The sequence below is a fragment of the Canis lupus genome, chromosome 5 (genome assembly GCF_048164855.1).
Source record: "Canis lupus baileyi chromosome 5, mCanLup2.hap1, whole genome shotgun sequence".
Classification (NCBI taxonomy): Eukaryota; Metazoa; Chordata; class Mammalia; order Carnivora; family Canidae; genus Canis; species Canis lupus.
The window spans coordinates 59,204,009-59,231,956 of record NC_132842.1 but is presented as its reverse complement, the minus strand read 5'-3'; the positions used below and the strand labels follow the sequence as shown (position 1 = coordinate 59,231,956).

Here is a 27,948-nt window from a genome sequence, read left to right as displayed (position 1 = left end):
AAACCTCATTCAAACCATAGAAGTTGGGATCCCTGGGTTGCTCAGTGGTTTGGCGCCTGCCTTTGGCCCAGGGTGTGATCCTGGAGATCGAGTCCCGGAAGCTTCTCCCTCTGCCTGTGTCTCTGCCTCTGTCTCTCTGTCTCTCTCATGAATAAATAAATAAAACCTTTAAAAAAAAAAATAGAAGTTCTTGAACAATGTCTTCAGAGAATCTGTTCTCAGTAAACCCCTAGAACCCTTCACAGCACCCCCTCACGTTCCCCTCACAGTTCTTCATATCCATCCCTCTCTCCCAAAATATCCTTCACCATCACCACCCCCAGCCCCTCAACTGGCTGCAACTGTAAGACACACCAGACCCCCATCTCTTCTTGCAGATGAGGCCCAAGATGTGACCCATACCCATTCTCAAGCCAGGTTGACAGAAGAGACGCCATTTAAAACTTGGTCTCAGAATCAACATGTCATCATCAAGGACTCTCCTGACTCCTGAGAAAAAAGGAAAAGATTTGTTGAATATTATAGGGTGGTTCTGGGAGTATGCTCTCCAGATTCCCTGATTTAGATCAACTTCTCTACCTGTGGTTTGGTCTTGGGGATACCTCCCTTCAATTTGGAAAGGCCAAAGGACCACCATATCTGACGACTTTCAAGGATACCTCTAACTCCCATTAGAAAATGAAGAAAGTAAGAGAAAAATGACTAGAAGCCATCCCTCAGGTCTCTCTTGCCCAAATGGATTGGTCAGGTATTCAAAATTACAAACAAAGATGAAATGTGCCTAACGATCACCATTAAATAGAGACAGCAGGAAGGAGCACTTGGGGCTGGAGCTGACCTTCCATATTAGCCTCAGCTCTGGCCACAAGCTTTAGAAATAGTTGCAGACCAGAGCTTCATGACCCATTCCAGAGAAATAATATTAAATAATATTAACTGGCAAAAACGCAGACATGTCTAAGCGCCAGACAATAGCCCAGCATTACGAGGATAGTATTTCAAAACCATTGGAAATACAGAAGGCAAGCTTATGGCTTTGGGATTAAAAGATCTAGGAGGTCCTGAAAGTTTTAATCTATGGCAAATTCCAAAATCACCATCTTCCACCAATTGGGACACTTGCTGAAATTGTAAGAAAGAAGGGTGTTGGGTCTGGGAGTGCCAGGCCTCAAGAGGAAGGGAAAAGCCTGAGTCCCCTCCTCACCAGGACTCTCTCTTTCCGGAGAAAGAAACTCTCTTTCCAGGGAAGTAAGCTTCCAGTGCCCTCAAGCACCACCAAACTCACAAGGGGAAATAACCCTACATCCTCGAGGGCATCCCACCACGCTTCTCACTGACACCAGGGCAACTCGTTCTACCCTTAGCACCACGTTGTTTCCTGCCCCCTTCCTGAGGTCACCTTACCAGTGGTGAGTTTTGATAATTTACCTCCTGATCTGCCTCTGTCTCCACCCCTTAATATTTCCAGGGGACCTCCTGAAGCTCAGCGCAACTTCCTTGTCAGTTCTGCCACCCTGGAAGCCTGGTAGGAAGGAAGCTTCTCATGAGTTGGGAGATAAAAGGTCATCGTGCCCTAGAAGGATTCCTTCTACAAGTCCCTGATTCCTTCCTTTCATGTAAGTCTCCTACCGGCTCTGTCTGACTTCCCTGAGGGTCCTCTGCCCCCTTCAACTGACACCTCCTCACTGAATATAGAAATCAATTATTAACAGGATTCCCTCTTCTTTATGGACAAAGAAACCTCCACTAATATGGACACATAGAGATAGAGAACCCCCTAAGGTAAAGATAGATCTTTCCATGCCCCTCCCAGGATCCCTCAGTGTCATTTAAAGCCAGAAGGACTTGAAGGGCCCCACTCGATAATCCAAGGTTTGTTAGACAAAAGAACTTGTAATCCCCACTTCTAATCCCTGCAATACTCCCACTTTGGCCATTAAAAAGAACTAATGGTGGGGGGGGGGGTGCCTGGGTGGCTCAAGGGTTGAGCATCTGCCTTTGGCTCAGGGCGAGATCCCAGAGTCCTGGGATCAAGTCCCACATTGGGCTCCCCACAGGGAGCCTGCTTCTCCCTCTGCCTGCATCTCTGCCTCTCTGTCTCTCATGAATAAATAAATAAAATCTTAAAAAAAAAAAACAGTACTTTTCTGCATCTTGACTTACCTCTCATGAAATCTTACTACTCTCTCCCTCTCACATCACCATATGTCACTCTCAAAACCCTGCCACCTTGCTTCCTTCACCCACCAATGGGATGCCCCATCATTGTGTCCTTAACACTAGACTATGATCCTGTCCTCAGCCAGATTAATCAGAACCCCAACCCCCACCCCCACCCCTCACCCCATCCCCCACCCCGCATATACATAGTGACCTCACTCTTCATTTCTTTTTCTTGTTTTTAATTTTATTTATTTATTCATGAGACACACACACAGAGAGAGAGAGAGAGAGAGAATGGCAGAGACACAGGCAGAGGGAGAAGCAGGCTCTATGCAGGACTCTGGGATCTCACTCTGGGCCGAAGGTAGGCGCTCAACCGCTGAGCCACCCAGGCATCCCTCACTCTTCATTTCAATGGCTCCTACCTCTGGAAGGAAGATGGAGCCTTTCTGGCTGAATATGCCATCACTGATCAACATAAACCTCTAGAATATTCAGCCCTGCCAAATGTCAAATCAGCCCTGGTTGCTGAGTTAATTGCTCTTACTTGGGCTTGCATAAGAGCAGAAGGAATAAAGGTTAACATATATACAGAACGTGAGTTGGGTTCATAAAACAGAGAGGACTCTTGACAGCAGCCAGTACCCCAGTCGAAAATGGACCCCAAACAGCAGAACTTCCAGAGGCACTGTTATTATCCCAGTAGATTATTATGGTAAAAACAGAGGAATGCAGCATGAAAAGATTCAGCTGAGATCTAAGGAAATAGATTTGACTGATCAGTACGCTAAATCAGCAGCCTCCTGCCTGACAACCCAAGAAACCCAAGCAGCTTCCAAGCCTTGGGACTGTGCCCTTGCATCCTGCTTTAAGAGCCTAGATCTCTGGTGGGATCATTCACCTTCCCTTGAGAGACAGTGCACTATTTTAGGACGACTCCTTAGGAAATCATAAAAGAAATCCATGTGGCCCAAATGGTAGCTTCAGACTCAGAGAGAACTGGATGGGGAAAGCTTGATATTTAAGCCACTCAGATGGACTTCGAAACACCAAGACAGCTGCTCCACAGTCTTTAAGTTAATCTCTTGAGTTATTGTGTGTGGTTTATACAATATGACTCATGGAAAAGCACAAAATGCAGGATATAGTAGACAAACAGTGGTCTGGACTGTGGCTCTCATTTGGACCAAGGGGTTGCTCCTTGCCTCAACTGCCAGAAACATAAATCTGGGAAAACCAGGCAAGGTGCAACAAGGAAGGGAAGTAGCTCCCCCTCCACCGTTTTAAACCATGGGATTACCCAGAACCAGAAAACCCTGACCTAGCCATCACTAAATCCAACATAAAAGCTCCCAGCCACTACTACAGGGGTCCCTGGAGATCCCTCCTGTGAATGGAAATTCCTACCTCGTTTCTCAGACCTAGCCTGTCCTACACAGAAACCACCTCCAGACACATCTTTTTTCCATCCTCAAAATTAGCATTCTTTGGTTATCCTCAACCACCAGATGATTATTTCTATGACTCCTGGCTAATTCCCGAGGATTCTGACTTTGTCTGGGGGAACCCAAGCGTCCTGGCTGTTCCCTCCCAACTGGGCCAGCTCTAGCTACCTCACCAATCTTCCCAGTCTCTTCATCTTACTCTATTTCCTGCCATCTTCCTGCATTCTTAAATTATTTCTAAAACAACCATCTCCCACTCAGGGTCACTTCACTCTCACTATAAGAACAAGAGGGATCCAGGACAACATGGATCCTCCCTACGGACATCTCAGTTCCTGGGAAGGTGGGGTAGAAAAAAAAGAGCCACAGAACCAGGCCCGTGTTCCATCCAGGACCTTGCTACTTTTTTGGGAAATGTTTGCCACTATTTAAGTACCATCCCCAGGAATCTATCACCTGGTACAAGAAGTTAGATTCAACAACAGGATCATCAATTCACTGAGGAAGCCATTCACCTTGTCTCCGGATAATATCCCTGATCAGTGACTGGCCAAAGTCAAGAAAACCAGCGAGCCATTCTCTATAACTTCAGTGCCCTCGATACGACCCTGGTTACAGAAGGGGGCACTTGCACAGTAGTCAGAGGTAATCATTACATTTTCAACCCCAACAGTCCACCAGACATCTTTGCCATAACCAGGAACATTGGAGAGGTGAATGAAGAAATTTTTCATTGCCATCCCAGCTCATGCTGCCATGGAAGGACAACAGGTCCTGGGATGTCTCATAGATCTCTGAAGGCCTATCAAGTTGGGTACACACATTGATTCTTTATTGAACTCTAATGTTCCTCTATTTATCTTCAAGGCACTCCTTTCATTAAAGGTCACAACAAGCAATTATCTACCGTCACCAAGATTCTAAACAAATAAATGGTGACCGCATAAGGAATGGACTTACGGGGATCCCTGGGTGGCGCAGTGGTTTAGTGCCTGCCTCTGGCCCAGGGCGTGATCCTGGAGACCCAGGATCAAATCCCAAGTCGGGCTCCCGGTGCATGGAGCCTGCTTCTCCCTCTGCCTATGTCTCTGCCTCTCTCTCTCTCTCTCTCTCTCTGTGACTATCATAAATAAAAAAATTTTAAAAAAAGGAATGAACTTAAGTTGAACGGAGGAAAGAAGAATTTCTCTTCTTCCCTTGAGCAAGAGGGGAAACTGACAAAGATTCTTTGATTGAATCTTTAGTTGGGATTCCCTGAACCTTCTCCCCAAGGAGGCCCTTCTGTGTACTTCCTTCTAGAATCCAGTTTAGCAAGAATCCTGCTAAGTCAGTTTATCCAGAATTTCCCACCCTGAGATCTTATCATGCTCAGCATCCCTTCTGCCCCCCAGGTGATATCTAATCGTCTGGGCCTCCTGCAGCCAACCTCCACCCCCATCCTCACCACCCCTCACCTCCCATTCCACTTGTTTTTTGGCTTTCCCCCCTCTTTAGGTTGTATTTGGAGTTGGAATTCTATACTGAAATCTCTCTTCCCCTACTGCAAGTTTTTTTTTTTTTTTTTTTAACAAAATGTATCATTGCCAAGTTTAACTTTTGTTTTCTTTCTCAGTGGTCTTTTTCTGCACCTGCCAGGTCTCTCAACAGGCCATTTGCAAGCTCAGCCTGACCTCTCCCATTTCCGGGAGGTGAGGCAGCCTGGGCCACCCCAGGGCTCACTCTAGAGAAACCTGCCCTCAGGTAAGGGAAGTTCCCATCACCAGTGCTGGGAAGTGGCAGAGGAGAGGGAAGGTCTCCACCCTCCCGCTGGAGTCATCACCTCCTGACCTTGGGGCCAGTCTGTGGGGCCAGGACTGCACTTGCTCTCGCAGTATCTGTGGACTTTAGACCGGGGCCTTCCGCATCCGTGCAGAGGCATCCATGCAGACGGATCTCAAGCTGCTCAAGCTGGATCTCAGAACTAAATCTAGCATCTAGCACTTTCAGCTCCACTCTGTGGAAGTTTTGCCCACTGGCCCATCACCTCGTGGAACCGCACCGTTACATTTCACTTACACAAAACAGGGTCCTCTGCTTCAACAGCGGAAGCGTGGAGACAGCAGGGCGCCTGGATGGCTCAGTCGGTTAAGCGGTTAAGTGGCTGCCCCTAGGGCCAAGTCTTGATCCCTGGGTCCTTGGATGGAGTCTGGCATCTGGCCCTCTGCCCCTGCCTCTCTCCCTGTCTCTCATGAATAAATAAATAAAATCTTAAAAAAACAAAAAGTGTAGAGACAACAGAAGCATACCTAACCCTGGGCTGCCCTTTGCCCCGCATTCCAGGTAAGGACATGGAGGCGGCAGGTAAGCGGCTAAAAGTGCACCTGCCTCCCTCTGAAACCTGTCCTCTCGCCCTTGCAAGGTGCCCAACCTCACTGGGCAACTGAGGAGGGTCACTCAAGGACTCATGACGTCCTGAGGCTTTTGGAAAGACACACCATGAGGTTTCTGTTTATCCTTTTTTCCCCCTAAGACAGACCCTCGGGTCCCTGTTCCCTCGGCCCCCCTCCCTGCCCTCCGCTGCCTTAGTATCCCTCCCTACGCACCCGCCAGGTGGGAGAAAGAAGAGTCTTCCTCCCTCCTGGCTCCCTTCCTCTCCAGGGGGTCGCTGGGGAGGGGGTGGGAACGTCAAACCCGCTCTCCAGAAGCAAGGTGGGAGCGACGGGAGCGGGCAGGGAAGGGCTGCCTCCTTCTGGGGAGAGTCAAAGGGCCGCCCGTTGGACTCCGCCGCCGGCACCTGCTACGGAGAAGCCCTGGGGCTGAGGCGCCGCCCCCGCCCCCGCCGGGCGGGCGCGCGGAGAGAGCGCTGGCCCTTTAAGAGCGGCGGCCCCGGCGCGCGGGGAGGAGGCCTGGGAGCGCCCCGAGCTGCGCCCAACTCGCCGGGGACGTCGGGCGCCGGCTCCCGGGCTCGTCCACTCGCTCCGGCCGGCTGCCTGCGCCTCCTCCCGGGACTGCGCGGGGGCCCGGGCCCGGGCGGGCGCGGGGCGAGCAGAGTCCCCGGGCGGGGGGCGCGCGCTCTGGGCAGCACCCGGCCCCGGGCATGGACGGAGGGAGCTGGGCGCGCAGGGGGCGCCGCGGGGCCGGGCGGCCGGAGCGCTGAGCCAGACAAAGGCTCGGGAGTCGCGCTCGCTCCGGGGAGCCGGGCCCGGGCGCGGAGGCTGCGGGACCCCGCGGCGGGCGGCTCCGGCCGGCGCCCCCCGCGGACCTGCCCCGCCCGCTGCTCCCCGGGCGTGGGAATTTGCCGAGGGGACCCCGGCGGCTCCGGCGGGGCCCGGGACCCCGAGGTCTGCCGCGCGCCCGCCGGGCGCGGAGCCAGGGAGCGTCGCAAGTTTCCGAGCCGCGTGCGGGGCCCCGGCGCCGGCCAGCGAGGAGCCGGGCGTGGAGCGCGCCGGGCCGGACTGGGCGCCGAGAGCATGGGCAGCGACCGGAGCGCGCTCGGACGGCCGGGCCGGGCGGGCAGTGTCCTCGGCGGCCGGGAGGCGGCGGCGCGGCCGCGGCTGCTGCCGCTGCTCCTGGTGCTGCTGGGCTGCCTGGGCCGCGGCGCGGCGGCGGAGGACGCAGAAGTCAACGCCGAGGTAAGGACCCCGGCCCGGAGCCTCGGGGCGGGTGGGTGGGCGGGGGGAGCCACGCCCGCAGCCCGGAGGGGGTGGAGGCGCGGAGACGAGCCGGGGTCCCGGAGATGGGGGGCGGGGAAGACCGGGGCCCGGCGACCTGCGGCTCCCCAGCCCGCGCTCTGCGGCGCGCCTCCTCCCGGATCCTGGAGGGCGGAGGACTCGCGCCCGCTGCACCCCCAGGGCCCTCCGCGGCGCTGAGCCGCTTCTGCTGCCCCCAGCCCTCGCTCCCCTCCGCGCCTCTCCCCGCGCGGCCGATTCCTCGAGAGCCCTGGGGCGCGCCGTGACGTTCTCTGCGAATGGGGAGGGGGCTGCCCTGGGCGGACCGAGCCGAGCGCGCAGCGCGCCCGCCGCGGCAGCCTCTGGCCCGGGTGACAGCGAGCCGCGGGCCGGGGGGGGGGGGGGGGGGGGGGGCAGGGCCGCGAGCCTCCCAGACAGCGGTCTCGGGTCGCGGGGGCGCCTTGGCGACTTTCTTGGGCTCTTGAGCAGAAGCCGCCCCAGGGCCAGGTGGGTTCGAGGGAGACCCCGCGTCCGCGGGCGCTTCCTCCCACTAGCGCCCCTGCGCCGCCGCCTGGGTGGGAGAGGGCGGACTCCCATCGTGTTTTCATCAGGAGCCCACTGACGTCCCTACGGAGCCCGATCTCCGGATGGGTCCCGCGGTAACCAGGCACGGCCTCCTGGTGGAGCGGGGTCCCCCGGGCATCCCCCGCACCACACGCCGGCCCCTCGGGTCGCCCAGCGCCCTCCTCCCGAGCACCGACAGTGAGGGCACCAGCTCCGCCCCAGCAAGAGGGGAGCGTTCAGTCCAGACTTCTAAGCCCCGACTCCCTGCCCCGGACCAGCAGAGGGGTGGATTGGGCAGGAGCGAGGGGATGGGTGCAGGGCTCGGGCCTCGGGACCCTTGGGCCGGCCTGGAGCCTCCCGCAGCCCGGGCTGTGGGCCTGAGTGCCTTCTATTGGCCGCCGGGCCGGTGCTGCCTCCCAGCCACCCCCCCACCCCCGCGCTTCCCCACCTCCCCGGCAGCCTGGGAGATTTTTCCGATGGAAGCCTGCCCTTCCCCGCCCTGCTTTAATAAAAGCTTGGAGGAAGGGCAGGGAATTCCTCCCGGCTCAAGTTACACCTCCCAGCCAGTTCCCCACCTGCTCTGCCCTCCCTCCCTGGCCGGGCTAGGGAAAGCTGCGGGGAGCCTTGGCAGGAGGTGGAGTGGGAGCCCAACCCATGCCCAGTCCAGCCGCCCCCCATTTCACACAAGCAGTCAGGCAGAGGCTTATAGGGAGCTCCTGCCGGTGGGGACTCCCATCCAGGCAATGGGTAGAGAGTGCTTATCCAGTCCACCTGCTACCCTCTGGAGTGGAGGACCAAAGGATTGCAAGTCATATTACAATATTACAATCTATTTAAGAATGGCATCTCTGTAAAGGAAGCAACTACAGACCAAGCTGGATTGGGTGGCCCTGCCTGTGAATTGGCATCCTGGATGGCCAGGAGTTGGGGCGCTAGGAACTGTGGTTTGAGGGGCTTTCCTCTCTTTCCTTTGCTTCTGGTCCTCCATCGCCCCCCTCCTCTCCTAGCTGAGGGAGTACCCACAGCCCAGGCCTGCACTGTCAAATCTGAGCCTGTGGTGGCTCTGGCTAGAGATTTGTGACTGGCCTGCAGTCCATCTCCTGGGGGAAAACTTGGGTTAACTCACTGCTGGAAGAGACACTGGAAGGTAGAAGGATGTTGGAAGCCTTGATGTTGGAAGCCAAGGTAGACAGGGGGCCAGAGACAAGTGGGCTGCCCCAGCAACTAGAGTTGGCTTTGGGGTACAGCCCGTTCTTTGAAGTCTGTCAAGTCTATCCAGATCTGGGCCCCAAAAGTCAAATGGCTTCAGTAACCAGCCCATTTGCCAGGAGGCCCATGGGAGAACCCTAGGCCCGTGCTATCTGGGGACCAGCATCTGAGACTCCTGGGCCTGGCCCATTCCCTGTGTACAGAGCCTCCCTCCCTTAGAGGAAGGGCTCTGGCCCTCACCCGAGACAACCTCTGTAGCTCCAGACTTTCAGGTCAGGCCATGGCCGGGACCTCCCCTGAGCAGCCTGGCAACTGAGTCAAGGCCAGCCCCTCTCTCTTCCCTCTCCCTCTCCCAGGACAGAAACCACAGGAGTTTCACCAGACTAAAGAATCAGGAAGCCTGGCATGTGCTAGGAGCCGGCTACCACCTGCCACCTGGCACACCCAGCCTGGAGAAGGCAGTCGTCCTTGAGGGAGTCACCACTGAGCTGCTCTGCACTGTCCCATTGGCTGCCTGTGATGTCAAGTCCCAGGTTCCAGCCATTCTGGGCTGGAGTCCCTCTCCCCTGCACAGACCCGCGCCCTGCCGGACTGCCTTGCCAGTGGCAGCTCCTGGACTCCCTGCCCTGAGCGTCCAGCCCCTGCCTTCGGGTCTCTGTCCCGCTGTTTCCGGCTGCCACACCTCGTCTGCTCAGGTGTCTCAGTTTTCACCAGAGAATCTCTGGTCTTCTCCCCGACCTGCACCCTCCTGTGAGACCTGCACCCTCCTGTGAGACACGACTTCAGGTTCTCAGACCCGCCCCACGGAGGTGACTCAGCTGCAGGGTTCACAGGTGTGGTGCCACTGGTGCCACCGCCATTAAAATGTGCTCATACCCGGGTCCGCGGAGGTAGACTTCCGCACAGCTTCCTTGCCTCTAGGGGGTGGCTGAGCAGAATGAGTAAAAAGAGGGGTGCAAGCCACCTCAAATTGTGATTTTGACCTTCAGATCTGACCATTAGGCCGAACCCCCAGGCAGCTTGTGTTCCCATCTCTGCTTGCGCTACCTTCCTGGTGTTTTATTTTTTATTTTATTTTATTTTATTTTATTTTATTTTATTTTATTTATTTTATTTTATTTTATTTTATTTCTTGCTGGTCCTTTTAGGATCGTTTCTTTTTTTTTTTTTTTTTAATTTTTATTTATTTATGATAGTCACAGAGAGAGAGAGAGAGAGAGGCAGAGACACAGGCAGAGGGAGAAGCAGGCTCCATGCACCGGGAGCCTGATGTGGGATTCGATCCCGGGTCTCCAGGATCGCGCCCTGGGCCAAAGGCAGGCGCTAAACCACTGCGCCACCCAGGGATCCCTAGGATCGTTTCTTAAATGCGGAGCAGAGAGTGCAGAGGTACCCTGTGCCCACCCTCAGGGAAAAGGGGTTAATGTGAGGGCCTTGTCATTGGGAACCTTCAGAAGAAGCTTAGTCTTCTCTCTTCCCTCCCATCTTGGCTTTCCAGTGTCTTCTCCAACTAAACAAACCACTCCTCGCCATACTCTGTTTCAAAACCCAGAGAGAACTGGGCTGATGAGCTCAGCCAGGGACCTGGCATCCGATTGGGCCATGCTCATCACAGTCCATCTCCTGCCAGGTCCCCGCGTCTGGGCTGCCCCGCCGTCCAGTCAGCCAGCCACCTCCATGTGAAGAATAGCCCGGCGGGTGCTTGTCTCAACACTCGACCTGCCCATTCTGACCCCTGAACACAGCTACCTTCCTTTGTCCCACCCCAAGGAGCAGAACACTCCTGGATCCCCTATGGGAGACTTTGTGCAAACTCCCAGCACTCACTGCCCATGTTTTCTGAGGCCAACTCAGAATGACCATGGAAGGGCCCCTTCTGTTCCTTGACCAGATGCTCCCTGCCGTCATCACCCAGCTGCCCAGCTGGGATTTTGATTTCTGCCTGAGGCCAGCTGGGGGTCACCACTGCTCCCACCTCGGGTTGTAGTTGGTGCTCTACACTGAATGTGTGTGTCCTCCTTCAAAATCATATGTTGAAATCTGCCTCCTGAGGTGATGGTATTAGGAGGGAGGCCTTTAAGAGGTGACTAGGTCATGAGGATGGAGCCCTCTTGAAGGAAACTCTGAGAAAGCTCCCTTGCCCCATCTACCATGTGAGGGCACAGCAAGCAGTCGGCAGTTGGCAGTCCACAACCCAGAAGAAAGACCTCCCTGGGACATAACCCTGCCACTGCCCTCATCTTGGGCTGCTGGCCTCTAGAACTGTGAGCAATGAATGTTATAAGTCACCCAGCTTATGGTATTTTTGTTATTGTGGTCTAAACAGACTGAGACATCTGGTATCTTCCGTATGATCCCAAGGTTTACATGGCCCACACCACTGGCCACTCAGGTAGGGGCCAAGCCCCATGGCCAGCTTGCTTTCGGACCTGGAGGTGCAGTCCCTGAGTCGGCAGAAGCAGAGAGGGGTCAGGGACTGTCTGCTGGGACCCCCTCTACCACACAGGGTCCTAGAAGGACCGGACCGATGAATGTGAGGACCTGGGGCCCTGCAGGTGGAACGCTGTAAGCCTGCAGCACACCATAGGTGCCTTCTAGCTGAATGAGCTCCCCCCAAATCAGGGCTCACATGAGGGTGCTTCCCAGTTCTGGAGAAGCCTGGAGACCAAAGGCTGTGGACCGGACCCTTTGGGGGAGGTAGCACAGATTTTGCATGCCCAGACAAGAACGGCATAGATATGCATGCTGGGCTTGGATCAGAGAGACAGAGAAGGATGCCTCTTACCACGTCCCATTGCCCTTGTGGGAACAGCAGGAAATGAGCAAGAAGACCCAACTCATTCTCTGATGTCTGGACAGACAGATGAGGACCAAGGTGCCTGTTGCTATCCAGCCTTTAGAGATGTTTCCCGTCCCACTGCCATCTGATGGTCAAGCTGCCAGAGCCTGGAGGCCAGGGTGTGGATCAGCTTTCCAGGGCTGGCCATTAGCCCTGAGAACTACCTTGTCTTTCCGGGAGCGACTGCCACCCTGGCGGGGTGAGAGCCCAGCTTCATGTGGAGCATTTAGGAGCATGGCCCTGGGTACATAAGCACTTGCAAAATGGTGGCCAAACACAGTGACAATGAGTAGCAAATAGCATTTGCTGTTGGGCAAGTCATGAAACCTCTGTGTGCCGCAGTTTCCCTGTCTACAGAATGAGAATTGTAATAGCATCTACCAGTTGGAGTTACTGGGGAGATCCAGTACATTTATGTGTAAAATGCTGAACAGTGTGCCCAGTGGTCCTCACGTGGGGCCCAATGAGGATCAGGTGTCATTGTTGAGCATCTTCAACATCCGTAGTTATGTCCTAGGCACGGCCCGTGGGTGTTTTTTTTTTTTTTTTAATTTATTTATGATAGGCACACAGTGAGAGAGACAGGCAGAGACACAGGCAGAGGAAGAAGCAGGCTCCATGCACTGGGAGCCTGACGTGGGATTCGATCCTGGGTCTCCAGGATCATGCCCTGGGCCAAAGGCAGGCGCTAAACCGCTGCGCCACCCAGGGATCCCCCGTGGGTGTTTTGTATGCATTTTCCCATTCAGTCCCGGTGTTAACTCTGCAAGTGTAGGGGCTGTCGTTACCCTGCTGTACAGGAGAGGAAACTGAGACTAGGGGAGGGGTAAGAGAAGTTGCCCCAAACTCCACAGCCGGAGGGGTAGCAGAGCTGGAATGAACCCAGCTGGTCTGGCCTGGAGCACGAGTGCTGGGCTACAGGCTGCAAGGTGTCATCCTGTGTGGTGCCCCGCTGAGCTGAAGCCAGGTGGGAAGGAGGTTGTGGAGGTGAGGCCAGAATGGCACCTAGCCCTCCCCCACAGCCTATCCAGCCACCCAGGCTTTGTACCCTGAGCACACTATCTACACTTGATAGATACTAGTATCTACTACAGGAGAGTTTCCAGGTGAGGCCCCAAGGCCTGGCTCCCATCCTGCCCTGAAACTACTAGCAAACGGGCACATTCACCCCGCCCTCTGGCCCAAGGACCTGGCCTAAGGACCGGTCTGTTTTTCCCTCCAGGTTAAGGATTACAGGCCCAGGCTGGAAGAGGGCGGGTGAGGGGGGTGGGGAAGAAACCCAGGAAACTCTGGCAACTACCTCCTTCCTGCTTCCCTGGCTGGACCTCCCCACCCCTTCTACCCCCCAGAGCAACTTCCCCAGCTGCAGCCTTCATGTAGTGGGGCAGGAGAACAGCTTGAGCCCCAAATGAGCAAGTGTGTTCTTCTGGAACTGCTAAAATATGGACCGTGCTGTCTCAAAAGGCAAAAGCATCCACCAAGGACAGGGGCTTGGCGTGGTGCCCCCTCTCTTCACTGGCCTTGGGTCTGTGTCATCTGTGCTATCATCCCATTGTGGCAGGTAGGGAGTGATTAATATTGACTCTGTTTTGCAAGGAAGGAACAGGGGGCTCAGAGAAGCTTAATTAGCGTGCCTGTATCACTCAAAGGCCTGTTAGGTGGACAAACAGTCAAGACCAAGGGGCACGTGTCACTGGGAGGCAGATTTCTGCTCCACCTGAGGAGGAGCTTCCCAACAGTCATGGATGCCCAAAGACAGAATGGGCTCCCTTGGTGGCAGTGGGTACCCCATCTTTGCATGGGTACAGGCTGGAAGAGTCCTGGGCCCAGCCATGGTCCGTAGAATCTTCAGTGAGGTAGCTAGATTTGATGGCCCTGAGGTCCTCTCTAGACTAAGGCTGGATGAGTCTAGGGCTGGGTGGGGTCATCTAGCTGCTGAATGGGCTCCTGGCTCTGATCCCCCGGAGAGGGTACCCCCAATGGCCCCAGGGTGCATGCTTTGCATCTGCAGGGTTTGTGGCTTCCCAGGACTACAAATCTCAGCGCTGGCTCTGTGCTGGCCAAATCCAGAGCCAGGCAAGACCTTGGCCTGTTCCCAAGAGCCCACAGACCAGGATACAGAGTAAGGGAGGTGAACACCATGAGGACCTCACACCATGGAAGGTCCAGGTCCGTCACTGGGAGCTCTGACAAGATGCCTTTTATGCCTGACTGGCAACCCTGCCAGGGTCTGCTTGGACTGCAGAGAGAGCTGTGGGTGACAGAAGCAGGGCAGAGCCCTGCAGAGAGCGTCCTTATCGCACAGGGTCCGATAAAGCCGGGTGGGAGGGGCCCCAGCAATCAGTCTGGAGGAGCTGGCTGTGGTGGCAGCAGGGGCGCTCCCCCGCCCCCGGCCCCCCACAGCCGCTTAATGCACAATATTGATCCGAGGCTCCTTCTCAGACATACCCTCCCTATGGGCCTGGCTTGGCATTGTCTCAGCAATTCTAGGGGGCAGCCCTGCTGACATGGCCCAGCGCCCAGACCCAGCCAGGGAGGTGGGGTGTGGGGATGATTAGATGCCCTCCCCCAGTGCTGTGCTGGGTGTTGCTCATCCAGCCAAGAGGAGCCGGTGCTACTTCACAGTAGCCTGGGCCAATAGCACCGCTTATGGGCTCCAATTCTAGCCAGACAGTTGTGTGACCCTGGGTGGGCCACTCACCCTCTCTGAACCTCACTCTCTGTATAATGGGGATGGGGTTACTTGTGAGCATTGAGTGGGATGGCAAGAGTAAACTGCCTGGCCCACAGTAGGTTCGCAGCCTTTATGGCCTCACCGAGGGGCCAGGGGGCCAGGAATCTCCCCTCAGACTCCTGATGGTCCCACATTTCCTTACCTGGGGTTACCACTCACCTGAAGCGTCTATACATACTTAAGAGGGTGAGGTCTGGAGCTAGGGAAAGAAATGGCTGGAAGAACTTGGGTAGTGGGGTCTCTCTGCATGGTCCCTAGAATTCTCTTTTTAGATCCTTCTCTGCCATCAACTGGACATTGGCCCTCGTAGAGGAGGTCCCCCTGACCTGTCCTCCCCTCAGTTTCCCCACCTGCTTGGCTTACCCCACTTACGAGACTCTAGGTAACAAGAAAGAAAAGGGGGCTACTTCTGTAACGGACAGACTTTACAGTCACCAGTGGGAACAGCAGGGCCTTGAACACAGCCCCTCCCCGACTTTGAGCCAGCAAGGTCGGTCATGACCTTGGAATCACTACCCCCTTTTGGCCCATAACGGCAGAGCATGCCTGCAAGCTGGGACCCGAGGGGTGCGAGCAGCCGCTGTCACACACGTGTGCAGCCGAATGCCATGCTCTCCCCTCCTGGGCTGGTCACACAGCCCGGCAGCAGGGCGGAGAGAGACCCCCTAGACACGGGGAACGTGAAAGCCCACACAGCCCCAAGGCGGGTGTAGACCATCGGCGCTTGGCAGTCAGCCCTGAGCACAGGCTTGCCAGAGTCAGGCGGGCTCCAGCAGCAGCTTCACCCTGGCGTCTGGGGCTCCACCGCCCTGCGCCCCGGCCACGTGTCTGCCCCCCTCCCTCACATGCCCTTGCTTCTGGCCACCTTCTCGCACTGGCGGTGCCCGGGGCCACTGGTCCCCAGGAGACTGACCGGTCAAGGCCTGGCCAATGCTGACACGGAGGCTCTTGGCTTCCCTGAGCCCCCAGGGGTGCTTGTCTGCATGGAGGAGGGTCCTCAGGCACCTTCCCGTCGGCCCTGAGCTGCCCCTGAGCTGCCCCTTGGCTCTGCGGGGTCTGGAGCTCTTCACCGGGACGGCCCCAGCTCCCCTCCCTCCCCAGGGCCGCCGAGCCTGCCTGCCCGCCTGCCCGCCGTGGAGCCTGCCCCTGCCCTCCCCCTGTCACTGCAGACGCTGCTAATCAGCCCCTTGGTGGCCTGTGATTGCACTCCCTGAGATATTTTTACCTTATGCAAATAGGTGCTGTAGAGGCGCCCTCGTCGTCCGCAGGCTCCCCCCACTGTCAGCTGGCCTGGCATCATGGTTCTGTGTCTCCAAGCCGCTTCGGGGACCCGCGGGCTCCGGTGGACTCCCGCCCCGCCCTTCCGTGCGCACGGAGCTTCAGGAGAGCTTGCCCGCGCTGGGGGAGGACAGGGAGGGGGCCTGTGGCCCTGCCAGTGTGGGAGGGTAGGACCCCTGGGTGGGAGGGTCGGGGAGGTGGGGGGCAGAGCACTCCTGCCTCCCCCTCTGCCCTGCCCTGGCCTGAGGCTGGAGCCTGGACCCTTCCACTCCGGAGAGGCAAAAGGCTGCCGTTCCAGGGACAGCCAGACAGGCCTCTGTCATTAATAATACATTGATTGAGCACCTTTCCCTGCCCAGCACATGGCCAAGCCGCGGTATGGCCCCCCCACTCCTCCTCCAGGAAGCCCGCGTGAGGAGGCAGGTCCTGGTCCAGCCGCCCCGTGTCGGTGGGCTCTGACGTCTGCAGGTGCCTCATCCCCAGTGCCTCCTGGAGGTCGGAGCCGGGCCAGCTGGCCTGCGGACCCCTCACAGCTCCCCCGCTGCTTCACCTGCCGTCACTCGTCCCTTGCTTTCTGGGGGTGCCCAGTGTCCCAGGGGAGGGGAGGTGCTCCAAGGCACAGATTCCCCCCTAAGTGGCCACATCTCTGTGGTTGTCTTCTGTCTCATTTTATGTCTGACATGGATTTCGTTAAATGCAGCACTTGATTAGAGGATGTTTGATTTTTTTTTTTTAACACTGTCCCTTTGAATAAATATAAACTTGGCTGTCTTGTCTTCTGGAAATAAAAAAAAAAATGTAGTCTGCCAACAGCCTAACGCACAGGCGGCATCCAGCCACACCTGAAGTGCCTGGGCCAGAGTTGGTCCCCAGCTCTGTGTCTCTGCCTCCTTGTTCTGTGGCTGTTTCTCAGGGCCTGGGAGGCCTGGCAGCTGCGGCTGGGCATTTGTGCCCCCCTCTTTGGATCCACAGCCATTGCCTCCAGCAGAGGCAGTGGGCACCGCTGAGCCCAGCCATGCCGGGGCGGGGCGGGGGGGGGTAGGCTGGCAGGTGGCAGGGAGGGAGCAAGTATTTGAGTTGGCTGTGCTGCTGGTGGCAGGAGACATGGGCGTGGCCAGCTGACATAGGGCTGTTGGTCCACAGCAGCCACCATATCTGGCCATCATCCTGCCTTATGGGACTTTGATGTGCAGCCTTAACCTTCCAGAGCCTCCAAGAGAGCAGGCCTCAGGTGCCCTCATTCTGGGGCCCCCCAGAGACCCAGAGTGGGCCAGGAGAGGTACAAAGGACACTTCCATGTGTCCGGGGACTGCTATGGGCCGTCCCATGGCAGTCACCATGCGCTCATGGCCAGGATGAATTCTTACTGCGATTCGGTTTGGCTCATCAGGGATCCCATCCTCCAGCTGCGGCTGTGACAGTCATGTCTGCTCACAGACTTGCAGGCGTGAATCCCTCCCTCTGTGGGAACACCTGGTCTTCCCAGGGAGCCCGTAAGCACCTGGAGGTCAGCACAGCTCCCCCGTGGTCCTCCATAGCCTCCAGCTGGCATGGTGTCCGGCACAGGGTGCCACAGAAACTCTCGGCAGGAGTAGGGGTGGGTGGATAAATGGACAGATGAATAGATGGAGAAGACTTGCCCAGCAAGCTCTGGAAGGGGACCGGCACCCCCATTGTGTGCCTGCTGCTTTTCCCAGGGCTGTCTTCCTCAGATCTCATGACCTCCACAACCCCATTGATTTCCTTGAGTAAACTCAGACCTGGTGAGAACAAAGCATCTGTGGCAAGCAGGGACTGGACTTTAGGCCTCCTGGCCCATCCTCTTGGGCCTGGGTGCGCTGCCCAAATCCATCTACTCTTCTTTCGGGAGGGTCGGATCTGTCAGAGAGCACTGCCGGGGGTCGGCTTTCCTACTTGGTGAGGCCTCAAGAGGTTCTGAGCCCCTCAGGGTCCCCAGCAGTCTGCCAGGAGTGGTAGGGGGCCCTCCCTGGAGCAGCCAGTACAATGACAAGGACAGCTACTGTGGACTGTCCTCATGGACAGTTCCCATCCTAATGGGGGAAGACAAATAATAAATACCTAAGTGAAACATGTAATGTGTTAGATGGTGACAAGTACAGGGAAGGAGAAGAGGGGATGCAGGGTACACAGATGGGGGTCTTCTTTTAACATTGTGTTGTCAGAGAATGCCCCTCCACTAAGGGGAGGTGAAAGCAGAGCCTGAAGAAAATGGGAGTGGGAACCATACAGGTGTCTGGGCAGCAGGAGCAGCAAGTGCAAAGGTCCTGAGGCAGAGATGTGACCAGCTAGGGTCAGGCAGGAGCAGTGAGGTCTGAGAGCGAAGGCCCGGCCAGGTACTGAGGGCCTGGCTTTTCCGCTGAGCTGGGAAGTCTTTGGAGGATTCTAAGCAGAAGACTCAGCAGACCTGACTTGTAAAGGCCTTTTATTCTTGCTCTTGTGTGAGAACAGGCCGTAGGAGGTGGCAGCAAAGAGAACAGTACAGAGGCTCACATGGTCACTGCAGTAGGAGGTGGCAGCGGCCCCAACCGGGCGGTGGTGGCGGTGGTGGGCAGTGGTCGGTGCAGGCTGTGTGTTTAGAAGTAGCAGTGCTAGACATGGTGACCGAGTGGTGGCTTCTCCTTTGCAGAACTGGCTGAGGCTGTACGGCTACCTGCCCCAGCCCAGCCGCCACATGTCCACCATGCGCTCCGCCCAGATCCTGGCCTCAGCCCTCGCAGAGATGCAGCGCTTCTATGGGATTCCTGTCACGGGCGTGCTTGACGAAGAAACCAAGGCGTGAGTCCCTCCACCGAGCCCTCCCCCGACCCCAATGGCACCTGCCCTCCTTCTGACCTGCTCTGACAAGGGTTTGGCAGGTGGAGTTTCCAGATTAGAGGGGCCTAGATAAGAAATGGCGAAGGGTTAGGTCTTCCATGCTAGTTCTGATTCCACGCTGGGAGTGGCTGCCTGAAGCTTCATGTTGAGCCCCAGGAGGTGACTCTGGTCAAGCAGCAAGGAGCGTGGGGCGGGCTGGTGATGTCTGCCACAGACAGGGGAATGGGGAGGAGCAGCATGCATGCCCTAGCTGGGACATCCTCATCCTTGCTTGGCCCGGGCTCTGTGCTGAATCTGACAGAGGTGATGGGACACGTCGTTGAGTGTGCACTGAGCATAACATATCAAGGAGTAACTCTCCCATTCCCGGGTGATACTGGTGAAAGGGAGCTTAGCTTGGTGGAGCCCTACTGGGCACTCAGTCTTCCAGTCTGAGGTCAATGGGCCCGTGTTTCTGTTGAGGATACCGAAGCACGGAAAGCCTCCCACCTCCACCATACCCATAGAAAGGGTGGCTGGAGGCCACAGGCAAAGGGGTGGAAGAAGGTGGGCTGCCTGGAAGAGGCAGAGCCAAAGCAGGCAGACATAGGAAGGAGAGGCTCTGGACTTACCCCTCTGTGCCCATGACCCAGGTGGATGAAGCGACCCCGCTGCGGGGTGCCGGATCAGTTCGGGGTGCGCGTGAAAGCCAACCTGCGACGGCGGCGGAAACGCTATGCCCTCACGGGGAGGAAGTGGAACAACCACCACCTGACCTTCAGGTAGGGACTGTGGCGGTCCAGGGCAGCAGCTCTCCCGTCGCATCACTTGGAGACTGCCCACTCCTCTCCCCACCCGGGCTGAGGCCTCAGGCTTCCCAGTGGGCTTGTCTGGAAGGCTTCCTTTCCCAGAAGCCCACCCCAGGGTGCCCAGCACAGACAGTCCGGCCCACTCCCACGCACACAAGTTCAGCCGCACACCCCAGGCAGTCTTCCGCCGGCAAAGGTCAGGACCCTTGGACCTGCTTCCGCTCAGTGTTCCTTCCCTCCTCACTCCCTACCCACCAGCAGTCCCGGGGCTGGCTTCCCAGCTGGGGGTCACCACACTGCCTGGCAGGGGGACTTCAGGCACCTAAGGGGAGGCACGCACCTAAGGGTGGCATGGTGCTGGAATCCAGGCCTCTGGCAGATGGGCAGGCAACAGGTCCCTGCAAGAACCCTGGGTCAGGCATCCGCCTCCTTTGGCAAGAAACCCCCTGAGCCCAGAGCCCTGTGGCAGTCCCCAAGGGCTCCCCTTCCTGTTTCACTCCAGCCACCGCCCCACCCACAGCTCTGTCTCCCGAGGAAGAGCAGCTCCTGTGGCCACTTAGACCCAGGCCCCCAGAGCGAATTCATGGCCCAACCAGCTTTTAATGGAGGAGATCTGTCCAGCACACAGAAGCTTAATCTGATTTATGTGGGTAATAACAGGCTGCATCCTGCTTTTATCACGTGCAGACTCGGGGCACATGTCCTACATGAGCTAATTTGTTTTATCCCCACAGCTCCCCAAGATGAGAGCACTGCTCTCCTTTTCCCATTTTACAGATCAAGAAACTGAAATACAGAAAAGACTAAGTCGCTTGCCCCAGGTCACCTAGATCATGCCAGAGCCCAGTCTTAAACTCAGGGCAGCCTGACCCTACAGTCCAATAATCAGAACCACTTGGCCCATGTTTCCCAAGCCTCGGCCATTTGTATGCAAACCATCTAGTTCTTTCTCTCGGCTACATAGTACCTATAGTTTCGTTTGCTTAATGATTTTCCTATTTAAGATAATTGGGGACAGTGCAGCCTTATTTGGTGATATCCTAATGAACTCCCGGGTTTGACACGTTCTGTTTTTCAAATTGACATCGGAGTAAACTGACAGTTTGTACTGATGGGCGCTGTCCGTGAGCCAGCTCAGATCTTCTATATGTTTCTCATGACCATGTGTCTTCACCCCACCCCCACCCCTGCAGCGGGTGCTAGCAGGGGACAGTGAAACCCAGTAGGCCCTGGGTTCAATCCCTTGTCTCCCTGCCCACCCACAGCATCCAGAACTACACAGAGAAGCTGGGATGGTACCACTCGCTAGAGGCAGTGCGAAGGGCCTTCCGCGTGTGGGAGCAGGCCACACCCCTGGTCTTCCAGGAGGTGCCCTATGAGGACATCCGGCTGCGGCGGCAGAAGGAAGCTGACATCATGGTACTCTTTGCCTCTGGGTTCCACGGCGACAGCTCACCGTTTGACGGCACGGGGGGCTTTCTGGCCCACGCCTATTTCCCTGGCCCTGGTCTGGGCGGGGATACCCACTTCGATGCAGATGAGCCCTGGACCTTCTCCAGCACGGACCTGCATGGTGAGAGCACCTGGCCAGGGCAAGGCAGGGCAGGGGAGGCAGATCCAGGCACTGCCCTCTGAGCTGGTTGAGCAGGTACTGGGTTGGTTGGGGAGAGCATCCCCTGTGCATTTCTCTGAGCACTGCCCCTCCATCCCAGTCCGTTGACCCATGATCTCCAAGGGGCTATAGAGAAGAGAAATTATCGTACCCATATCCCAGGGGAAGCATGAGGCCCTGGAGTCAGAGCAGCTCAGCCTCTTCTAAAGGGGCAGAAGGGCCAGCTCTCTGATACCCTCAGCCCACAGGCCCCAGGCCGGGCCAGAGCTGACCATGCTGCCTACCCCCGCTGCAGGGAACAGCCTCTTCCTGGTGGCAGTGCACGAGCTGGGCCACGCTCTAGGGCTGGAGCACTCTAGCAACCCCAGTGCCATCATGGCGCCATTCTACCAGTGGATGGACACCGACACCTTCCAGCTGCCCGAGGACGACCTCCGGGGCATCCAGCAGCTCTACGGTGAGGGGGCAGCGTGGGCACGGCCAGGGGGCTCTGCACTCCGGCTCTCGACTCCCAGCCCGACCAGGCATAGGCACCACCACTAACCCTGTTCTGTAGATGAGGAAACCGGCCCAGAGAGGATTAATGATGGGTCCGCATCACTCAGTGAGTAACTGATGGTGCTAGAAATCACACCCAGGGCCAACTCCAGGGCCTGGCCCTCACCCAGGGCCCTCATGGTGTCTCCAGGCTGGGGTCCCTGAGGTCCCTCACTTACACCTCCTTTCCTCCTCAGGGTCAGTGATATTCTTATTAGATGGGGATGCCCCTGGGGTTCCAGACCCCATCCTTCTCACTCCTACTCCCAACCCAAGGCTGTCCCAGGCTCTCCAGTGAGTGTTGTTGCCTTATCACTTCACAGAGGCAGGTGGCACCCCCTCCACCCACGCCCCACCCAAGAGGGCCTCCAGTGGTGAGGTCTCTAGTTCTGTGGGTCAGGGCCTGCGCTCGGTGCCACACCGGGCCCCTTGTTAGGGCTGGCACTGCTGCGCACGGTACCTGCCCTGCTGCATACATGATGGACACTCCCCTACTGTATCCCCGCAACTGGGCAATGAGGTGGGCCCTCAGCAGAGGTCACAGAGCCGCGTTCTTTCCTCTGCACGTGTCCACGACTTCCTGGTCCCCTGAAGCAGGCTTGTGCCCTGAGGGGAATGTCCCCAAGGAGAAGTGGAGACAGGGGCAGCGTCAGGGGCACAGTGACCCATGTCTAGAGTGGGGAGGTCAAGGTGGGAGCTGTATGGAGGATGGAGGTCCTGAGGGTGATGGCTGGTGTTGGGCAGGGGTCTACTGTGGATGGATAGCAACTTGGTACGTGTCTTCCTGGACTGGGGGCCCCAGGGTCCCCTGGTTCTGGGCTGACTTCCCACTCTCCCTACCCCCCTCTGCAGGCACCCCGGATGGCCAGCCACAGCCCACCCGGCCTCTCCCCACCGTAACTCCCCGGCGGCCAGGCCGGCCAGACCATCGGCCCCCCAGACCCCCCCAGCCACCACCCCCAGGTGGGAAGCCAGAGCGACCCCCGAAGCCAGGCCCCCCAGCCCAGCCCCGAGCCACGGAACGGCCTGACCAGTATGGCCCCAACATCTGCGACGGGGACTTTGACACAGTAGCCATGCTGCGCGGGGAGATGTTCGTGTTCAAGGTCTGGCCCCTGTCCCTGCCTCCCCAAGTCCCTTGGCCCAGCCTCAGAGCAGGAGAGCACCCCCACATCCCCCTCTGCCTGCCCCAGCATCCCCCGCTGCCTCGCTGAGCAGCCTCTGGGGTGCCATCAGACCCTAGGCCAAGAAGAAACCAGCCTGGAGAGCTCGGGGCTCGGGCCGGGGTGACTAGCAAGTGCAGGCCTGTATCCCGCCCAGGGCTGGCTCGCTGGTGCCCCCCTGGCTTTCCAAGCGACCCTCCGATCTCCCTGATCTGGGCAGGGGTGGGCTGAGGAGGAGGCCTGGTCTGCCCACTGACATACACACCCTCCCCAGGGCCGCTGGTTCTGGCGGGTTCGGCACAACCGCGTCCTGGACAACTATCCCATGCCCATCGGGCACTTCTGGCGTGGCCTGCCCAGTGACATCAGTGCTGCCTACGAGCGCCAAGACGGACGTTTTGTCTTTTTTAAAGGTTAGCTGGGGTAGGTGGGAGGGCGGGGCAGCCTTCCTGCCCTGGCCTCTGGCCTGGCCTCTGACCCAGCGGGCCTGAGGGAAGAGGAAAGGGTTACATTGCATGTGTCATCCTGTTGTCCCCCATGGGGGCAGATGAGTCAGGGCAGGGGCGGGGGAGGTAGACGGCAACCGGGAGATGGGGAGACCCCCCTGGTGGGGAGGCGAGTGTCTGTCTTCTGCAGCATGGGGCTCTGCATCCTTTTCCTCCGTGCCTCTGGCAGCACCCCCTCATACAAACAGATCCCCTGAGCCCACTCGGGCAAGCCTTCTGGGGTCTGCCTGCAGGGACAGAGGGGCTCCTTCCTACCAGCCCTCCCTTTGGGGCCCACCTCCCTGGGGAGGGTCTCAAGGGCAGGATGCCCTGGCAGACCTGCCATGTCCCCAGACCTGTGGCCTGAGCCCCCCCTCAAAGCAAAGCCCCTGGGCCCCGAGGCCAGGCAGGGTGCCCCCTTTCCTGTTTGTGCACAAGGACTGTGTGTGGTGCGGGGCGGATGTTCACATGGGAATACAGGCCATTTATAGCGGGAATGTGTGGTGTGTGTACAGCTGTGAGTGAGTGACTTGTACACGTGTAAATGAGTATGTTGTGGGTGTCCCTGAGTGGCGAGTGTGTGTGACATGCAAGTGAGTTGCATTGTGTATTGTCTTGGGTGTGTGTGTGGGGGGTCAGTGCCTGTCCTGCGTGTAAGGGTGTAAGTATGAGTGTGTGTGTGGTGTGTGTGTGTGGTGTGTGTGTGTGTGTGTGGTGATTGCAGCCGTGGATGTGGATGGATCTGTAGATCCAGGATAGTATTCCTCGTGTCCTCACCCACCTCCCACTCCTGCAGGTGACCGCTACTGGCTCTTCCGAGAAGCAAACCTGGAGCCCGGCTACCCACAGCCACTGACCAGCTATGGCCTGGGCATTCCCTATGACCGCATCGACACAGCCATCTGGTGGGAACCCACAGGTCATACCTTCTTCTTCCAAGAGGACAGGTGAGCACCCCCTTCCCCAAAGGGAGAAGGCCCCAGTCGAGTGCCCCTTACCCAGAGAGGACCCACATCCCAGTGCTTTTGGTCACAGGTACTGGCGCTTCAATGAGGAGACACAGCGTGGAGACCCTGGCTACCCCAAACCCATCAGTGTCTGGCAAGGAATCCCTACCTCCCCCAAAGGGGCCTTCCTGAGCAACGATGCAGGTACCAAGGCCAACCCCCTGCGCGCTGCCCAGCACCCACATCCCTCCTCCTCCACACCCAGGATTTACCCAGCATCGCGATGGCAGGAAGGGGGACACAGCTGTGTTAGAGCCCTGGGCTGGAGGCTGCCAGAGCATGACTCTCCTGGTCCTTGCTGCACTGTCTCCATCCCCTTTTTACAGACAAATAAATCAGAGAGTTTGAGTAAAGGGCCCCAAGTCCCCCAGCAAGTGTCCAACCCATGTCTGCCTGTGTCCAGAGCTGGCCCTGGAACTGCCCTGCTCCCTACAGAGTCCAGCCCACCCTGGGAAGCCCCCAGGGACCCTGAAGCCTGAGCAGGGTGAGCTCGGCTCAGAGCACTGGAGGGCAAGGGTCTTCCCAGAGTCCCCTTTTACCCGCCTCAAAAGGAAGCTTGACCTCTGTCACCATAACTGACAAAAGGGAGCCGTGGCTTTTATTTCTCTGGTGAGGTCTCTGGCAAACGTAAGAGAAACCATTAGTCTCTGTTCTCAGGTTCTGGGGTCTCGGGCTCAGGGGAGACCCTGCTGGCTTTGCCAGTGCCTAGGCACATCACATGGTGTCTTGTACGATGGCATCACTCCCCAGCCACGCTGATCTCATTGCGTTCAGCCGAGTCTAGACTCACCCATTAGTTCAGACTTGGCCCTTCCTGGGGCTGATGGGCCGTGGGCAGAGTGCCCAAGGCCCCAGAGCTGTCCAAGGCAGTGTGGGGCTCTGCTCCAGGTCCTCCACAGGCTGGCTGCATGGCCTTGAACAAGACACTAGCCTCTCTGGTGTGGGGTGGAGCCAGTCCTGGGACAAGGTAGCAGGGCCCAGGACCCTTGTGTGTCCCGCCCCAGTCAGTGTCAACCCAGCCAGGAAGCACTAGAAGCATAGTCAGGCCCTTGACCCAAACCCTGCCCCTTTCTGAGCCAGGTCTGGCTCCTGTATGTTGGACAGCGGGGGGGTGGGGGGAGGCAGGTTTGAAAAGGCTCAGGCAAGTGACTGGGAAGGTGGGTATTTTAAAGCCGGGGCACCTTCAACATGCCCTGGTCGTCTTGAGGGTCTCTGGCTGGTGAGTGGGGCCTGACCTGACACCTCTCCTCCCTGCCTGCCCCCTGCCACCCCTGCAGCCTACACGTACTTCTACAAAGGCACCAAGTACTGGAAATTTGACAATGAGCGCCTGCGGATGGAGCCAGGCTACCCCAAATCCATCCTGCGGGACTTCATGGGCTGCCAAGAGCAGGTGGAGCCAGGCCCCCGATGGCCCGACGTGGCCCGTCCGCCCTTCAACCCCGATGGGGGTGCGGAGCCCGGGGCAGGCGGGGACGGTGAGGAGGGCGAGGAGGGCCATGAGCCTGGCACGGGGGGCCGAGACCAGGACTCCGGGGAGGACACCGACGAGGATGGGGGCAGCCGTGTGGTGGTGCAGCTGGAGGAGGTCACGCGGACAGTGAACATGGTGATGGTGCTGGTGCCGCCTCTGCTACTGCTCCTGTGCATCCTGGGTCTCACCTATGCCCTGGTGCAGATGCAGCGCAAGGGTGCGCCCCGCATGCTCCTCTACTGCAAGCGCTCTCTGCAGGAGTGGGTCTGACACCACCCCCCTCCTGCCCTCCTGCTCCTGCGCCTCACGGTGCTAAGGGCTGGGGCTGGCGGGGCCTGTGCTTCTCAGACACCTGTGCTTCTCAGACGGCAGACGGCGCCTGGGGGCACCCAGCCAGAGCCTCCTGTGGCTCCCTCAGCCCCTGGGTGGGGGCCCCTCCAGGCCCGCTGACATCCCTGCCAACCCTGCCCCATTGATTATTTATGCCCGGGTTTTGTTTTTCTTTCTTTCTTTCTTTCTTTTTTTTTTCACACTAATTGAGTATTTCATTTCTACTTTCCTGACCAGAAGCAGTGGTCCCTTAGGACAGGGATCAGAGCTTTCTAGATGTAGTTCTGCTCTGGACAGGGAGTTAGCCCCGCCTTAGCCACAGCCAGAGGAGCAGGGGGTCCAAAGGCCCCGCTGGAAGGTGGCCAAAGGGTTCCTGCGGCTCCTTCCAGCCCTGGGCCCCGCTCAGCCTGAGCTGGCTTTGGAGACTGGTGGGGCCCCCACCTGAATCTCTGCCTTAGGAAGAGCATTCACCTGGGGCAGCCTCAGGCCACAGAGGTCAGAAGGGTCAAGGGGCCTACTGGCCATGAGTCACTTGGAGTTTTGATTCCTTCCCCACCCACCCCTCTCAACCCGTGACCCAGGCTTCTCTTGCCTAAGACTCCTCCCCTGGCCCTGGCTCTGGCCCTGGCCTGCCAAGGGCCCCACAGTCCCCAGTTCCCACATTACCACTTGAGCCTCCACCTCCTCCCCTCTCTTCAGAAGCAGCCCTGGGCCTGCCTTACTAAGGACCAAAGGGGGTTTGCCAAGACCCCTCCACCCAGGGGCCTCCCTCCAGCCAGCTCCCAGCCCCTGTCCGCTCCTCTCTGACCTATGATCCACCTGGGTTCCTGCCCTGGGCCTCCTCCCTCTCTCCCTCACCCATACCACAGTCCTCAGGGGTCTCAGAACCCCATCAGCCTCAGGCACCCACTGCCAGGTCCCAGCTGCCCTGAGGAGACAGGGGGCTGATGGGCACCCACAGCCCCCCATGTACCAGACTTGACGGCTCCTCCGTCTAGCTCCCTGTCCCTCAGGGCGCTGGGAGGAGGGACACTGGCAGAGAGAGGCCAGGAGCTCATCCCCTCATGCAGACTTGTGGGACATGGCTGTAGATCCCCAAGGAGCTCACTGTGGCCTGGAGACTCCCCTTCTCCCTGGCTCAGCCCTAAAGGCAGGGACACTTCCTCCTTCTTTTCCTTCCCAAAGCAGGAGGCAAGGCTGCTGTGGAAATGGTACTGTACAGCCGGCTCTGTCCCCTGTGCTTCCCCGTAGCCCTGAGCAAGCGGGCCTGCCACCCGGACCCCCGAGGGCCCCTAGAGGGAGAGGCGTCTCACGGGCTGGCCCGGAACACAGGTCTGGCAGCTTGCTCCCCTCTCCGTCCTCGGAACCGGAGGGCCAGCCAAGGGATGGGGGGTGGGGGGCAGCGTCCACCCCCAGGCATTTCTTTCTGTAAATACTCTGCACTGATTAAATTGTACAGCCGGCAAGCGTGGCCTCCTTTGTAAGAGGCTCGAGGCTGGTGCTCACGGCTGGAGGGGCTGCGGGTGACAGGAGGGGGTCCAGGCTGGGACCAGGGGCCGGGCCTCCATGCTGAAGAGACCTTGGTCCCAGTTCTCGAGGAGGCGATCTTCCCAGGGGGCCTGGGAGGAAGAGTGAGGGGTGCTGCCCTCCGGAGACCAGGGGAAAGTGAGGCGGGGACGGGCTTGGCCCTGCCGGAGTGGGGCCGGCAGAGTGCAGACTTGACCTGACGTTCCTTCGTGGTGAGGGAGGGCGTCCCTGCTTCCCACGCACAGTGCGTGACCAGGAGGGGTGGGAACGCCAGGCCAGGCCACCTCGTTCTCCCACCCATCCACACTGGG

At 58.0% G+C, this 27,948-nt stretch overlaps 1 protein-coding gene and 1 long non-coding RNA gene across 2 annotated transcripts; one reads left to right on the top strand and one right to left on the bottom strand.

Moving 5' to 3' along the window:
• Positions 1-353: 353 nt before the first annotated feature.
• On the bottom strand, positions 354-6,369 carry LOC140633819 (uncharacterized). Its single transcript, XR_012031420.1, has 3 exons — positions 5,664-6,369; positions 1,429-1,522; positions 354-489 (listed from the first exon to the last, which is right to left on the bottom strand). It is a non-coding gene; the product is annotated as an uncharacterized lncRNA (long non-coding RNA).
• A 673-nt stretch (positions 6,370-7,042) lies between these two features.
• Positions 7,043-27,576, top strand: MMP15 (matrix metallopeptidase 15). Its single transcript, XM_072826917.1, has 10 exons — positions 7,043-7,219; positions 18,527-18,675; positions 19,347-19,475; positions 20,768-21,075; positions 21,410-21,571; positions 22,504-22,757; positions 23,089-23,227; positions 24,096-24,246; positions 24,335-24,450; positions 25,584-27,576. Exons 1-10 carry the CDS (start codon positions 7,058-7,060, stop codon positions 26,048-26,050), a joined length of 2,037 nt encoding a protein of 678 aa, XP_072683018.1. The 5' UTR covers positions 7,043-7,057; the 3' UTR covers positions 26,051-27,576.
• The last annotated feature ends 372 nt before the right edge of the window (positions 27,577-27,948 follow it).

Coding starts and splice junctions, on each gene's coding strand:
- MMP15 (XM_072826917.1), top strand. CDS start 7,058: ATGGGCAGCGACCGGAGCGCGCTCGGACGGCCGGGCCGGGCGGGCAGT. Junction 22,758..23,088: donor GGGAGATGTTCGTGTTCAAG/GTCTGGCCCCTG, acceptor CACCCTCCCCAG/GGCCGCTGGTTCTGGCGGGT. Junction 23,228..24,095: donor ACGTTTTGTCTTTTTTAAAG/GTTAGCTGGGGT, acceptor CCACTCCTGCAG/GTGACCGCTACTGGCTCTTC.